The sequence below is a fragment of the Tribolium castaneum genome, chromosome 1 (assembly GCF_031307605.1).
Source record: "Tribolium castaneum strain GA2 chromosome 1, icTriCast1.1, whole genome shotgun sequence".
NCBI lineage: Eukaryota > Metazoa > Arthropoda > Insecta > Coleoptera > Tenebrionidae > Tribolium > Tribolium castaneum.
The window spans coordinates 25,664,133-25,680,037 of NC_087394.1; the positions used below are offsets into that span (position 1 = coordinate 25,664,133).

General features: G+C 34.0%; 3 protein-coding genes across 5 annotated transcripts; 2 read left to right on the plus strand and 1 right to left on the minus strand.

Annotated features, from left to right (window-relative positions):
• Window positions 1–378: 378 nt before the first annotated feature.
• Dnai2 (dynein, axonemal, intermediate chain 2) lies at window positions 379–8,352 on the plus strand. Of its 2 annotated transcripts, XM_966625.4 has the most exons (4): window positions 379–843; window positions 896–1,109; window positions 4,349–5,048; window positions 7,501–8,352. In XM_966625.4, the coding sequence occupies exons 1-4, from the start codon at window positions 713–715 to the stop codon at window positions 8,319–8,321; spliced, it is 1,866 nt and encodes a 621-aa protein (XP_971718.1). In that variant the 5' UTR covers window positions 379–712; the 3' UTR covers window positions 8,322–8,352. The 2 variants fall into 2 exon arrangements, with proteins under 2 accessions (XP_971718.1, XP_064216038.1); XM_064359968.1 differs by lacking the exons at window positions 379–843; window positions 896–1,109 and adding an exon at window positions 3,955–4,040.
• A 123-nt stretch (window positions 8,353–8,475) lies between these two features.
• On the plus strand, window positions 8,476–9,263 carry LOC660449 (membrane protein BRI3). The gene is made up of 2 exons (XM_966679.4): window positions 8,476–8,647; window positions 8,692–9,263. Exons 1-2 carry the CDS (start codon window positions 8,599–8,601, stop codon window positions 8,976–8,978), a joined length of 336 nt encoding a protein of 111 aa, XP_971772.1. The 5' UTR covers window positions 8,476–8,598; the 3' UTR covers window positions 8,979–9,263.
• Window positions 9,264–9,358: 95 nt separating this feature from the next.
• Window positions 9,359–15,835, minus strand: LOC660510 (uncharacterized protein). Of its 2 annotated transcripts, none has more exons than XM_966737.4 (8): window positions 15,693–15,835; window positions 15,302–15,640; window positions 13,686–14,155; window positions 13,447–13,638; window positions 13,211–13,394; window positions 10,739–10,845; window positions 10,006–10,188; window positions 9,359–9,957 (listed from the first exon to the last, which is right to left on the minus strand). In XM_966737.4, exons 1-8 carry the CDS (start codon window positions 15,721–15,723, stop codon window positions 9,445–9,447), a joined length of 2,019 nt encoding a protein of 672 aa, XP_971830.1. In that variant the 5' UTR covers window positions 15,724–15,835; the 3' UTR covers window positions 9,359–9,444. The 2 variants fall into 2 exon arrangements, with proteins under 2 accessions (XP_971830.1, XP_015833480.1); XM_015977994.2 differs by having other exon boundaries at window positions 13,447–13,647.
• Window positions 15,836–15,905: the final 70 nt, after the last annotated feature.

The following is a 15,905-nucleotide window of genomic DNA, read 5'->3' on the forward strand; positions in this document are numbered from 1 at the left end:
CGATCTTATTTTCTGATTGTACAGGGTAACTGGTGATTCTGATGCTAAATATTTTTTTTATTTTATATATATTTTTCCTGTAGACGTTTCAAAAACTAATAATCACACAATAATTAGCGTTTGCTAAATATTTAATTTTTTCTTTATGATTTTTTTCAGAAATAAGAAGTAAATATTAATAGTTAATTAATCAAATTTGGGACACTGACTTTTTTAAATTATAAAATCGAAAATTTCTTAGGAACTCACATATTTTGATTTCTTCTAAAAAGGAAAAAGAAAAATGTTTAGTAAGAATTGAAAATGACAGTATTTCGATATTTTATTAGAAACTTTTCTTAAGAACTCCAAAAAATCACATTTTTTTACTTTTAGACAATTTAGTGATTTTTTAAATTGTTTAAGCGAATTAGGTTTTGCAAGAAACTGAGCTTTTAGCTCGATGTAGTTTGGCTTATTTTCTACGAAATTTCCGCATTTCTTCAGAAAATCGTAAAGGGAAGAACATTATTATTCTCCCGTCGACACTAAAACTCTTGATAAAGGCAAATACGTTATTTATTTTGCCTTTTAGACGCAATAATAGTCAAAAGGTTCTTGTATTTGCTCACAATAAACTCGTAGTTATAGAAACATCGATTTAATTTCATCCAAAAGTCACAGGTCAAAGTGTCAATTTTTGCGTTTTTTGCCACACCAAGACTTGTAACAAATGGATATTAATTTTGTCTATCAAAAGAAACGGAGCGAATTCGGAAAACAATGCATGTTTTCGGACAAAGGCCCCGAACTCATCGACAATTTCCCATCAAACAAGAAACTATTACGCAATTATATTTTGAGGTACTTTGTTCGATTACACATTTTCGCACCAAAAAAATTAAATTTTTGATAGAGACCCAGTTTCACGATCAACTCATTGTGCCCCCGTCCAAGCCCAACATTTCCTCAACACAACACGCGCCGAATACACCAATGCTGCGATGAACCACATCGAGGGGGGCTGGCCCAAAGACGTCAATACAGCCGATGAGGAACAAACGAAGAGATACAGGCGCAAAGTGGAGAAGGACGAAGGATTCCACCACACTGTTATGCAGCTTTGCCGCGTACGTTTTTTTTAGTCTATTTTAATCAAATATAATTTGCAAATTGTAAAGGACTATATTGCAAATGGGTTGCTTAAAAAAAGCTTCAAGACTATGATTAAAGGGGCTAAAAAGCGTCGAATTTCAGTGTTTTAAAGTTATGTTAAGTAACATTTTTGAAACTTAAATCATGAAAATTGGAAAAAATTGGTGTTTTACGGCCGTTTTAAGTAACATTTTTGAAACAGGATACATTCCTCTTCTATTCGGACCGTAGGGGAGAAAGTCATTTTTAAGACGGTCATTGCTTTATTTACATCACTAAAAAATCCTGGAAACAAAAAAAAATGTGTTTTTTGATAATTAATTGCCATCAGCAACAATAACTAAGTGTTAAGCTGTCCTGTAGTAAACTTTTGTGATTAAAGTTGTTTCGATTTTAACTTGAACAAATTTGCGGAAATCAAATAACAACCACATAATATACCGGGTCCTCAAAAACCGCCGCACCAACTCAGTGGTGAATAAATTCAGGGCCGGCTAAAATAATTTCATGGATTTTTTTATTAATTTTTTTTTATTACGTCACCTGCTTGTATATCAAAAATTTTAATAATAATCGAAAGTTGAAGCCTAAAGATTATGGAAACGTTGGGTGCAGAGTGTCTTACCGATTTGAAAAAGTTTATTATTCACGTCTGTTATTCACCTTTAAATGTTGAAAAATTAATATTTTTTTAAAACCGTAGATACTATAACCCTCTGACTCACGTAAAATAATCGTTTTAAAGTATGCATAGTGTTTCCGAAATTAGTTACAAAACAAATTTATGTTTTCTTATTAAATGGAACATGCTTTTTTTTTTGATACAGCTTTTAACACTGGTGTTTTTAAATTAAATTTATTGTTATTGGTCGATTTTGTTTGGTTTTTGGAATAACTTGATTGTTTTTACCAAAACCGGTTTTTAAAAAAATACAACCTACATAAGAACTTTGAAACTTGGAAAGTAGGACTTACACCACTTTAAATAAAAAAAGTTCACACGAAAGGATCAATTTTTTTAATCACTGAAATAAAGAAGATTAGAAATGAAGAAATTTGTTGCAACTTAAAAATTTTAAACGGAATATACTATTTTTTATTTTCGCTTCTAATAGACTTTATAAATTGTCTCCCTAAAAACATTAACAGTCAAGTGTCTCTAACTTATAACTTAAAAAATATTTATTTTTAAGGATTAAAAAAATTATTAACTATTGTTTCAGTAGTCGAAAGTGAAATTTTGAAAATGATTACTTTAATGTTACCCTTAAGTCATTATTCATCATCTGTTACAGTGAAATAATTATAATTTTAATATTTATGGCGAATTTTTAAGTCTCTGTATAAATTACAACAAATGAATGTTCAATGTTCATGAGTAATGAATAATATGCGTGGTTACTAAAATTAACTTTTAAAAGTCAAATATTTTTTTAGTTATTAAGTTTAGGCATTTGAAACATGTTTTTAGGTAGACCATTTCATAATCTTTGAGAAGCAGAAACAAAAAATGGGGTGTTCTATTTAATTTTTTCAAGTTAATAAACCTTTAACAAATTTTCTTATTATTCTGTGTTCCAAATTGCAATGTATTAAACAATTGGTACAGATTTAATTTTGAATTTTCCCCTTTAAAATGGTGAATGTTCTACTTTTCTACGGTTTTTAGTTTTCATGTAATCGAAGAGAGGTCGCGAAATGGTCACTACGAACGTAGTGAGTGTGATAAGTATGTGTTAGATATTGTGAAACGTACGTCAACTGTACATCTAAAAATGCAAAAAATATAGGATGTTCCTTTTTTAAGAACCATAAGTTTGTATTGTAGCTTATATTTGAAACTTTGTATATTTGAAAGTAATTTTAGGTGATGCAAGGAGTTTGTATCTACGGCTTTTGTGAAAAAAATATTTATTTTTCGATTATTTAAAGGTCGATAATGGACTTTTTCCATATCAACTCTACTAAAATTTTTGCATTTGTTTTGTCTTTCGATTTTGATAAGACGAATATATTCTCCAATGGTTTAATATTTATTACAAATTTAAAAATACATAATTTGATAATTAAAAAATTGTGAAAAAATCAAGATAAATCTGCCGTGCATAGGTAACACCATAGGTAATAAATTTAATTCACGGGAAATTATTTTAAAAAATTAAGGAAAATCTTGAGGAAATCAGGGGAAATCAAAGCAAAAAAGAAAATCTGATATACAAAATTTGGGTTGCAGTTTACCCCTCAATATTGGATAAAAAGTTATTAATTCATCCGGTAATCAGATGGGTGAAGGACGTCTCTAATTAATTTGTATGCTTTATTATTCCAATTAAAAAAAAGTTTAGTTTTTGTTATTCAATGTAATCCTGGCTTCCAGATCCTTTATTCAATACAATTAGTACATTTATTGACGTTTTGGCTGATGATGGCATGTTTTACGTTTTAAAGTATATTATAACTCACCCTGTATGGTGTGGTTACAACTTCAACGCGACCGTTCGAATGCACTTATTTGAAACTTAATTTTTAAGAAAAATAATAATCAAATTGGTTTTGGATGTTGTTCCCGGATTAACTTTTTACCTCACAAACCAGTTCTTAGCTCAATTTAAATGTTTGTAACTAAATTATAACGGGGTGAACAAAGTGATAATTTTAATGTTGTTATGGAAAAACCTAACGTTCAAATGGCATGAACAAAATACGGACTGTTTATAACAGATTATATTTAATTATTTTATTACTTTGAAATTTCTGGAAAGTACCAGTTTTTATCTACTTGGACAATCAGTAAAACCAAATTTTTCATATACTAACATTGTTCTTTTTTTCTTGAAAGAAGAAGAAATTTTAATACCTACTACGATCCCTATATTCATTTATAGACAGATTGTACAGTATTACAAGTAAGTCATATACAAAACCCATAAAAAATTATCAGAAAAACATTTTTTATAAAAAATAAAATGACAAAAAACTAAGTTTTTTATTTTATTTTTAAAACGACACTAACTTTTTTTCAAATTTATTGTTGCTAAGGTCCCCAGAAAGTGACCATAAGTTTTTCATGCGATTTTAATAGAAAAATAAATTAATCGAATTTTTAACCCGTTTTCAAATTTTTCGTTCACGAGCTTGCTTGAACAGCTCCTCTTCGGATGTCCTCAATCTTAAATAAAAGACCTGGAAGTCCGAATTATTGTGTTTTTTGCAGAATATGGATAATTGCATTTTGCAAAACAACGCCATAAACATCTACCAGCAGTATTTTTCGGACGTGGAGCCCACCCCTTTGGTCGAGCGCAGCTCCGCTCGAACCGTCAACGTTTACCAGGACCAAAGTACCCCATCGCGACCCGTCACACACATATCTTGGTCCCCAGACAACCAAACTAAACTCGCAGTTTCGCACTGCAATCTCAGCTTTCAAGCCGTTGTCCCGAACCAGACCACACATTCCTACATTTGGGAGGTTGAAAACCCCAACTTGCCCCTTCATGTCCTAAAACCAGAACACCCAATCGTTTGTCTGGAGTACAACCAAAAGGACCCCAATTCGCTCGTTAGTGGCATGTTTAATGGGCAAGTTGCAGTGTGGGATACACGAAAGGGGCACGAACCGGTCGAATTGAGTGTTATTGAAAATAGTTATCGGGATCCAGTCCATAACGTGCTTTGGATTAATTCCAAGTCTGGGACTGAGTTTTTTGGGTCGTCTACTGATGGGCAAGTCAAATGGTGGGATACGAGGAAATTGTCAGAACCTACGGAAACTCTTATTCTGGATATAAGTAAAGATGATCAATCGATGACGAATGCGTTGGGGGCGTCGTGTCTGGAGTATGAACCGACGATTCCGACAAGGTTTATGGTGGGGACTGAGCAAGGGAAGGTTATTTCCTGTAACCGTAAAGGTAATAACTTTGTTTTATTGAAATTATGTTTAATTTTCTTTCTGTCAAACAACAGTGTGAGTTATTTTTTTATCACGCCACAGTTTTGAAACAAGCAATGTTGTTTTGTGTAAAAAGTCACTAGTCTCAACAAATAATTACAGTGGAACTCGGTTATAACGAACACAATGGACTTCAGAATTTGTTCGTTATAACCGATCGTTTTGTTCTAACCGAACGTCGTCTTTATGGAGTAATTTTCAAGTTAAATGAATTCTAAAAGTTGGAATAGATACACGAAATAAAGTATTCATCTGACTTATTAAGAAAGACAATTTTACATCTACAGGGACATTTTTTTAACTCTGAATATAGGCACTGCTATGTTCAATTTAAAAAAAAAACACACATCAAAGCATTGATGTAATATAAATTACCAATGATTCGCAAAAATAGTTATTTAATATCAAGTTATTCTACATAATATTTGTTATTAAAGTTATTTATGATTCCTTTTCTGTTACTGTAACCGGATGATTGAAAATTTTACAAAAATTAATTTTTCATTACATGAATAATCTTGCAAGATTTAATTGACTGTTTCCAGACAGCGTGAGGAATAAATAGTTGCATTAAAATACGCACAATGTATTGATATGTTTTTTCTCAAATTGAACACAAGGAATAATGGGTATGTTCATAGTTAAAAAAAGTCTTTGCTCACCCATATTTAAGAGTTTTTCAACAATACAACAATTTAATATCACAAAAAATAGCTAGGAGTAGCAACAAATGGCCCAAAAAATAGCTAGTGGAAACAAAAAATAGCTTGCAGGAGCAAAAAATGGCGGAAAAAATAGCTAGCGGTATGTAGCAAAAAATGGCGGAAAAAATAGCTAGCGGTATGTAGCAAAAAATGGCAAAAAAATAGCTAATAGTAGCAAAAATGACACCAAAAATAGCTACTGGAAGAAAAAATAAATGGTATAAAAAATGGGGCAAAAATAATACAAAAATTTAGCTTGGGGGAGCAAAAAATGGCACAAAAAATATTGAGCGGGAGCAGAAAATAGCACAAAAAATGGAGGAGAAAATGGAACGAATTCACTTCAAAATTAAAAATCTTAAAATGTACTGTTTATTTTTTGTTAATTTTTTGTAGAAGTATTGCGTAAAAAAAATGTCACAAAAATAGCTAGCGGGAGCCAAAAAATGCCACCAAAAAAAATAGCTAGCGACAGCAAAAAATTGCACAATAAATAACAAACGTTGTCTAGAAAAAAAGCTAACGGGAGCAAAAAAATGGCATAAACAGTTGCTTGCGAAAGCAAAAAATGTCACAAAAAATAGCTAGTGGGAGTAAAAAATGGCACAAAAATTATTTAGCGACAGCAAAAAATAGCACAAAAAATAGCTAGCGGAAACAAAAAATGGCACAAAAAGTAGCTAATTGTAGCAAAAAATGGCACAAAAAATAAAAAATGGCACAAATAATACTTAGCGACAGCAAAAATAGAGCACACAAAATCTAGCAGGAACAAAAAATAGCTAGTGGTAGCAAAAATTAGCACAAAAAACAGAAAATGGCACGAAAATAGCCAGCGGGGGCAAAAAAATTTTCAAAATTTAGTTTGTGGAAGCAAAAATTGGTTCAAAAAATAGCTTAGGGTGCAAGAAAAAGAACGAATTTACCTTAAATTGAAAAATAATATAAAATTTACTGTTTCTTTTTGTTGAATTTTTGTAGAAATATTGAGTTAACAAATAATAGCACAAAAAATAGCTTGCTGTAGCAAAAAATGGCACAAAAAATTGCGTGGAGGAGAAAAAATGGTCCAAAAATAGCTTACGGGAGCAGAAAATGGCACAAAAGTATAGCTAGTGGGAGCAAAAAAAATGACACAAAAATAGCTAGTGGGAGCAAAAAATGACACAAAAAATGTTTAGCGACAAAAAATGGCACAAAATAATAGCTAGTGGTAGCAAAAAATGGTACAAAAAAATAGAAAATAGCACGAAAATTGCCAGCGGAGGCAAAGAATAACCCAAAAATTAGCTTGCGGAAGCAAAAAATGGCTCAAAAAATAGCTTGGAGGAGCAAAAAAATGGGATAGAATAAGGCACGCATTAAAATCCTTTAAAATTTAAAATTAAATTTGTTTTTTAAGTTAATTTTTTTGTAGAAATATTGAATTAACAAAAAATTGCACAAAAAGTAGCTTGTGGGAAAAAATAGCACGAAAAATAACTTGCGGGAGCAAAAAGTGGTATAAAAATAGCTGGGGGGGAGCTACAAGTAGCACAAAAATAGCTTGCCTAAGAAAACAATATCACAAAAAATCGCTTTCGGGAGCTAAGAGTGCCACAAAAAATAGCTGGCGGGGTTATAATAAACATTCCAATAACAATGTTAAAACAATTCAAAAGGCCGTTTGTAGATATGTACTTCATTATCATTTAATTTGTGTTTAAGGTAAAACACCTCAGGAGAAAATGATCGGCCGATTTGCGGCCCATTACGGCCCTGTGTTGGCCCTTCAGCGCAATCCAGCATTTTTGAAAAATTTCCTAACAATCGGAGATTGGACAGCTCGCATTTGGTCCGAGGATTGTCGCGAGAGCTCCATAATGTGGACCAGTTTCCACAAGGCGTTGCTCACAGATGGCGCCTGGAGCCCCACTCGCCTTTCTGTCTTTTTCACCACTCGAAGTGACGGCATTTTGGACGTTTGGGACGTCCTCCAGCAGCAAAAACAGGCCTGTCTTGGGGTCAAAGTGTGCGACGAGTCGCTCAAGTGTCTCCGGACGCACGAAATGGGCCGTTTGGTGGCTGTGGGGAACCAAAAAGGGACCACTTATTTGGTCGAATTTAGCGAGAATTTAGCCATGTCGAATAAGAACGATAAAATGTTGTTAACTGCAATGTTCGAGCGGGAGAGTAAAAGGGAGAAGATTTTGGAAGCGAGGAATAGGGAAATTCGGTTGAAGCTAAAGGCTCGAAGTGCGCTAAATGTTCCGGAGGAAGGGCTGGAAGAGGAAGGGAAACCTTCAGCTGTTGATTTGTTTATGGACAACAATGTGGTGCAAGCTGAGAGTGATTTTTATGGCGTTATTGAGGCCGAAACGGCCGAACCGGAGCCCGAATTGCCCCCAGAAGATGAGTTTGAAGGGGGCTTTGATGACTTGGAAGGAGACACAGCGGAGGAGAGCCCCGAAGTGAGCGAACCAGTCGAAGAACCACCCAAAGAGAAAAAGAAGAAGACCAAGGGGAAAGGAAAGAAGAAAAATAAATAATTGAAAAAATAAATTGTATTCAAAACGTCAAGTGGGTGATTTTTTGTTCTTAGGTTGCCTTTTCAAGATTAAATTTTACGTCGGAAAATACACAATCAATACATTTAAAGCCCCCATGACCTAATTTATTAATTATCAGAAATAATTATTTTTACAATTTATTTAGACATGAATTTCGTGTTGGGTTGGTATCCGTGATTGTCACTCGTTTTGAAGGTTATTTTTTATTTGTCAGCTATACGTTTAATTTACAAGTTTGCTTAAAATTGTGCTTGAAATGAACAAAGAGGCGCCGCCCCCGTACTCCGCCGCGCCCCCATACCCAGGTTTGTGTTGTGCGGTCAAGGTAACCTCTAAAAGTGCGTTTCAGGGGTGCACCAGCCTCCTAACTACAACTACCAGCCGGGAGCCCCCATGATGCACCCGTATGCGTCGTGCCCGCCCTCGTATGGGGCCACAACTCAGACGACGATCATTGTGCCGGAGACCGAAGTCATAATCGTGGGGGCCTGTCCAGCCTGTCGCATTGGGGTTTTAGAAGACGATTTCACGTGTCTGGGGCTGTTGTGCGCGATTTTATTTTTCCCGGCAGGTATTCTCTGTTGTTTGTTGTTGAAGGAAAAGCGCTGTGGGAACTGTGGGGCCCGGTTTGGGTAAAAGAATGTTTTATAATATTATTAAAGTTATTTTAAATAGATTTATTAGAGATGGTAGATTTTATATTGCATAGAATATATCGAGAATTTTGTTAGTGTGTACAGTGGGATATTTACGTTAAATGTTTGCACATGTCGGGTGATTCATCCGACACTAGTCAACTTGTAACCGTGATATTTTTATCATTTTGCAATAATTAAACTGATAACGTTTATGTGTGTGGTTGAAAATTTTGAATCTCTAAAGAATGAAAGTGACAACAAAATAAATTAACTTCGGAAAACAGGGTGCTTTTGAAACTCCTTTGTTGGTTTTATAAACAATCAAGTAAAAAAATACGTTTTTCTTTCCTTTTCCCAGCTTGATACGAAAAAGCCTACAACCTTTACTAACTTTTATTCAACTAGAAATAAATAAACAACGCACTGGTAAAGTGTGAAACAGATCAAAACAGTGACTACAATATTTAATTTGTGGACGTCGTATTAAACGCATTAAAGATCCACCGACGTTCGATATTGGCTCCAATACCGACCAACTCTTGTTTAAAAACAGTAGGAAACCGATTCATCAACAGTTCGATATCTGACGGTCTCAAATTAGCCTCTAATTTGCTCACATACGACCAAATGTAATCCAGTCCGGCACCAAACGGGTGCACATTAAGAAACGCTGAAATAATTCCGACCAATTTAGCATCGCATTCGTTCAATCGTTGGACGTCACAAGTTGATTCAGACGTCGTCTCGGCTTGATTACTCTCACTATCGTCAAGTGTTATGATATCTTTATCGCTTTGTTTTGTCTCCAATTGCTTAATCTTCGATTGGAGATCCTTAACTTTGGTTTCTTCCTCAGTCTGTTTTCTCCTAGCTTCAATGAGTTGCTGCTGCATCCCTTGAAGCGTCTGTTGCAACAACTTGAACTGCTTGTCTTTGTCGTCCAACTCTTTCTTATAATCCATTTTAAGTACTTCAACCTTGATAACAAAAAACAGTTTTTGAAGTAAAAAAAATCACAAACTCACTTCATTCTTGTATGCTTCCATTTGGCACCTCAGACTTTCGTTCTCGTCCTTCAAGTTATTCCGTTCTTCGCTCGCACCGTCATTCCGATGCTTCTTCTTCGTCGGTTCGTCTTCGTCCGAAACGTCCATTTCATCATCGGCTTTGTCACTTGCAGGCTCGTCCAACTGCACATTTTTGATTTCCTAGAAATTTACTTCAGTTAATTCCAATCGTAAGCGAGTTTCGCAGCAAACTACGTACACAAAATCAAACAGAAATGAAACCTTTCGGGTGCATTTTGAAAATTATTTTCACACACGACGAGGACAACTTTGCTTTTACGTCTCAACTTACCGAATGGTTTTATTTTTGCCTCAACCTGAAAACTTCAACACTGACCTTTCTCGTCGTGACACCGCCCTAACTACCTACCACGTCGCGCAACGGGGGCCTGATTAATTATTTACAACATTTATCATTTTTCGAAAACGTAATACCAAAGTTGTCCATTCGTAATTGTGGCTTAAAATTAATTGTAGAAACCATCTCGTTGGTGTTGTTGTTGGCCGACCTTTTTCCAAACTTACCTTCACTTACCACCACTTTACACTTACAACATTAAATTTAATCATTAGTCGAAAACGATAAACTAATTGCTATATTTACATGCAAACCTTGGACGAAACAAAACTATTTTGAGCTTTTAAAAAAAAACATTTCAATCAGTTTTGTGTTGTTCAAGGTGGTACGTACCATAGACAGCTTTTTCCAAGTCTCAATATTCTTTCTTTGAGCTTTGGTGAAATGGTCCCAAACCTTCTTGTGACAGGCCGCCACGAACAATCGCTCAATTTGACTGACTAACAGGCACACGCAAATATAAATTAAACCACAGAACCATGATGAATGACCATTACTTAAGTGTTAAACTATACTGTATCCGGCTTGTATGGGCTGTTGTTACACGAAACGGTTACAGTATATGGAAATATAAGTTGACATACTTTACCACAAATACAAAATATTGCATTTTTGTGAAATTTTAATACAAATTTCCGAACGACCATCTTTTTGCTCGCATCTAGATCTTTGGTTAATGGTAATGATAAGAGTAAACATATCTACCATAAAGGAAAAAAAATGTTCAAATTAGATCCAAATAACACCCATTTTTGAATTTATAAATAAATTTTTATAAAAATAATGGTTTTATCGAAAAAATATTAAACGCCACTGGAGATACATTCATTCTTATACCCATAACTACACAAATACTTGATATTTTCCGTACCAATTATGTAAATCTAAACTCGCATTTGCGTTTCGTTAAGATGGGGAACAAGTGTCTTCAATTAAAACAAATAAATAAATAAATAAAGACCAATTTTATCCACGAAAAAATAGTTTAGCCGCACGAGACGAAGTCGAGTGCCATAATGCTTTTGAGTGAATAAAATTTCTTTCTTCACTTATATCACACAATATTTTTTCCAATTCCTATTAATAAAATGTTCACTTCTTTATATGAGCCGTCTAAATGTAAAACCCTCTCTTTCCTTTTGTAACAGCTAAATTCCTGTTTTATCGGTAAACTATGAATTTGTATTGCTTATGGCATTCAATTTTTACACTAACGAAAAAGAAAAATATTCAAGATTTAAATTTGATTTCAAACTTTTTTGCATTTAGACGGCTCGTACAGGGTGAGTCAATAGTGGGTTATTTCTGATGTTTTTTTATAATACTATTTTTTTTATAATACTAGAATAATACTGATTCCAGCTGACCAGATCAGTAATACTTAAAAAATGTCAAAATTAATCCACGATTAATTGTTCTGAGTATTGTCAAATCGGTCTTGAAAGTTTTGCTTTAAATTATTTAAAAAGTAAAAAAAAACAATGTTGATTCAATTAATGTTTTTAAAAAACAAACATAGGCCCGGTTTACAGAAAGCAAACTAATTCGAATTAAGTTGCCATTTAAAATGCATTGACAAATGTCCAGTTAATTTCGAATTAAAATTTGATTACAATTAAGATGTTCTATTATACAGAATTATTGTGTCAGTTAACAACATAGTATTTGAAAATATTAGAATAAAGGTTGCGCATTCTGGATCACTTTCTATAAACTGGCTCTAAGTATTCAAGTAGTAAGGTCAATTAGCATTTTTTGATGCATCTTAGGAGATGTCAGAAATAACCCATAAATAATTCACCCAAAAGGCGATTTTTTAAAACGACTGCAAATTTTTAATAATGGTCCGATGTCAAAAATTTAAAAAAAAACAAATTGAACGACTTTTAATGTATTATTAATACTTCTAAAATTTTCCTAAATGTCATAGAATATTTTGGCCTATATTTAACTTGCTTATTTTAAATTGAGGCCCATATTTTTCTTTTCATAATTTGGAAGACAGTATTAGTTTTCTTTTTAAATAAACTTTAATAAAACCTAGTTGCATTGGCGTTAAAAATAATTTTGTTACTAGTAAACTCGTTCTTTGAAATGAATTAATCACTTTAATTACTTAACAGAATTGTAAGTAGTATATTGAAAAAAATATTGGCAATGTTTTATGTTGCTATAAACATTTTTTTATTCTTTTGATTCATTAATTATTCCTCTTAAACTATTCCTTTAATAAGGGAAGTAACTCAATGTGGGCTAGTGCTTTAATATGGGCAATTATGATATAGTTTTTTATTGATAACAATATGAGACTATTACTTTAAAATTATATGTCTGATTGAAATTATACTAATAAAAAATAGATTTCTAAATAGTTTTGTATTTTTGACCCAAAAACAAAAAGGTAGCCCATATTTAGTTACTCTCCTCTACTAATAATAATGAACATTTTATCAAGCGAAATTTGGAAAGTTTTATCAAAAATTTACTTTTTTTAAGAAAAATTAACGCAAAATGCTTTCAAAAAAATTGTTGGCATTAAATTTAGTTAATATGATGAATTCTTAAACAGTAACATAAATAGGAACTTCTTGTTGACAATTGTTTTATTTTTAATTGTATTGTAATTTTTTGCAAGTTTGATCTTTATAGTAGACATGTTTATCGACTTTCCTATACACCAATAATAATTACTGTGCTTTTTACACTTTCGAAACGAAGTGTAGCACAAAATTCCTGATCTCTATCTCAGTATTTATACTTACAAAAACTTGCTGAATTTGGCAAAATAAAAAAAAAATCACTTACATTGTAACAAGATGCCTTGCATTCGCCCCTTCATTATTTCTTTGGCTTTCTTCAACTCCTCTTCGTATTGAGACTTTTCATTGAGCAATCTTCTGACATGTGAATTCGTCGACTGTATCATCGAGTAAAAATTATTCGCATTTCTTTTATTGCAATCGCCGCGTTCCAGCCATGTAATTACAACCTTTAACAAAACTTTTAGCCCCTGATTTTTTTATTTTTGTGGTGTTATCTACCAGCACTGCTTTTGTAAACGTATCATCCTGCTTGATTTTTTCGGCAATTGCAATCGCCTCGTGGTCTGTGTAATGGACGACAGGTGGCGGTGACGGCGGTCTCAATCTCTCCTCCTCCATCCTCTCTCTGTGTCTCTGTTCTCTTTGCAACTGCCTTTGCCGACACTCCCATTCGTACTGATCGTCTCTAGCCTTGAAAAACTGTGATTTTTACGACTACTGGGTATATAGCAACCAACCTGTGCATAATCCACGTGCAACCTTCCAGTATTTGGGGTATCACTATTCGAACCAATGCGGATTCGATAACCGGAGAGAAAAATCGCTGCATCAACCGATGCCTCATACACGAACCGTATATGACAGAAATTCTTTTTGCTCAGTCTTAAAGTTGTGATTTCACCGCAACGTTCGAAAACTTCCGTTATAATCTCCTCGGTCATATTTTCGGGTAAACCACCGACGAAAACAGTACGACAACCGGGAGGCCGTTCTCGTGTCGTAGGCGGCGGTGCATTGGGATTTGGAGGGAATAAGGTACAGGATTTACAATGGATTATTTCTTTGACTGGATTTATGAGCATGTTCGGGTCGGGGGTCATCATATTGGGGTCGGGGGCCATCATTGGGGGCATCATGCCGTAGTTGTTCATCGATATCATGTTCGGGTCCATTATCATGTTCATGCCGACCATGGGGTACCCCATACCTGGCAAAAAATTAATTTGGAGTGAGACATCTCGCGGATTTTTAACCAATTAAAATTTACAAAAAGGGGCTACTACGATTTTTATTTTTATTTTGAAAAAAAAAATTGAAAGTAATTTTAAACGGAAGATTATAGAGTGACGAACATAACAGAAATTATTAAAGTAGACGAAACTGTAGTTTGCAGTGGAAAACAGTTTTAATTTAAATATTAAAATTAATATTCACAGAATTCTCACAGAATTATTTCAACTCGGCGTTTAAATGATTGAAAAACAAGATATTCTCAATAGATAAAGGAAGCGCATTATAGAATTTAACACAGTAATATCCTGTGCTACTCCTTGATTTAGACAACCTTAAGAAGTTAGGTCTATACAAGTAAGTTTCTTGTGACGTTAATAAGAATAGGAGTCAAAGATATTCTTTGACTTCCCCTTCGCCTTTTTTATGAATGCGCATAATTTTTGAGACCTTTAATGACGATGGAAAACAATTCTCTAAAGCATCTATTTATAATTTCTGTTAGACGTTCTGTAGGAACTTTATTATGTTAACATTTATACCATATGGATCAAGTGAATTATTATTTTTAAATTCTTTTTTGGCATCTCTAAATGATTTAAAACATACATGCTGAAAGCTAGAGCTCCTATCTTCAACAGTTTAAGTAGAAATTAATTTCCAAATACTTAACTTCTGGGAAAATGGACCGAAATAGTCTCCTGAGCATCTTTAAATGTCCTTGGGACTTGAACTGTTGAAGATAGATATGGTCTCGCGGACATTTTTTAAAGAAAATTTAATTCTCTACAACTTTCTTAACAGTATTCGCAGCGTTTTGAAAAATGTGGGACAAAGCGCAATTTTACATTTGGAATAATTTGTTTCATATGTTTCTCATGAAGATTTTAGTCGGCAGTTTTTTGCAGCCTGTTAAGAGTGCAAAGCTTTGTATTTTTCCAAGTGATTAATGAATTGGTTGAATTTAAGTTAGTTTAAATCGATATTGGCGTCAAATAACGCTTGAAGCGCCCTCTTTTGTACTCTGGCGTACTATTTTTTTGGGCACAGAAAATCGTTCGTTTCCTAATCTATGGTCCTCTGTAGTTCAAAGTGTCTACAAATTGAATGAATAATTAATTACCCATCATGCCGCCCCACATGTTGGGCCCCAAACTGGACCCGTTTTGGATCGGGATAACATCCTGCGAGCTGGACATGTTCGAATCTGAATCATCGCGAGACTTATCGGTGTCCCTTCGATCCCTATCCCTTCGCTCAATGCGGCGTCTGTCCCTTTTGTCTGAAGGACTTAAACTTGAGTCGTCTTTGTCGTCCACTGAGCGTGCCACTGAAGTCTTATTCTTGTTCATGTTGAATTCCAAAGGAGAGTCGTTTAAACCGGGAGGAAAAATGGAAAAATCGCTGGCATCTGATGGAACGAACCCTGACTGACCTCCGGTGGGCACTATTGCCCCATTTCCTACAAAAAAGGACAAAAGGAATAACACAACGACAATTGCAACGGAATTTACCCAAAGGTTGGTTGTTGAATTGAAAACTCATGGTTACAGTGAGTTTCTAAGGAAAAATAGCAACAAAACAGTTCATTTTTTATCGACCTGCCAAACTTGCCGAGGATTGACGATTGAACTTCCCCGACTGTTCACAAGAACGAATTCGTTAAAAAAAATAGAAAACAATTAATTAGTAGAATTAGGGAGACACCAAAGAGCGTAGTTGGCAAA

Coding starts and splice junctions, on each gene's coding strand:
- LOC660510 (XM_015977994.2), bottom strand. CDS start 15,723: ATGAGTTTTCAATTCAACAACCAACCTTTGG. Junction 13,395..13,446: donor CGTTTACAAAAGCAGTGCTG/GTAGATAACACC, acceptor GTTTTGTTAAAG/GTTGTAATTACATGGCTGGA. Junction 9,958..10,005: donor TGGAAGCATACAAGAATGAA/GTGAGTTTGTGA, acceptor TTTGTTATCAAG/GTTGAAGTACTTAAAATGGA.
- LOC660449 (XM_966679.4), top strand. CDS start 8,599: ATGAACAAAGAGGCGCCGCCCCCGTACTCCGCCGCGCCCCCATACCCA. Junction 8,648..8,691: donor CGCCGCGCCCCCATACCCAG/GTTTGTGTTGTG, acceptor AGTGCGTTTCAG/GGGTGCACCAGCCTCCTAAC.
- Dnai2 (XM_966625.4), top strand. CDS start 713: ATGGATATTAATTTTGTCTATCAAAAGAAACGGAGCGAATTCGGAAAA. Junction 844..895: donor TTACGCAATTATATTTTGAG/GTACTTTGTTCG, acceptor AATTTTTGATAG/AGACCCAGTTTCACGATCAA. Junction 5,049..7,500: donor TATTTCCTGTAACCGTAAAG/GTAATAACTTTG, acceptor TTTGTGTTTAAG/GTAAAACACCTCAGGAGAAA.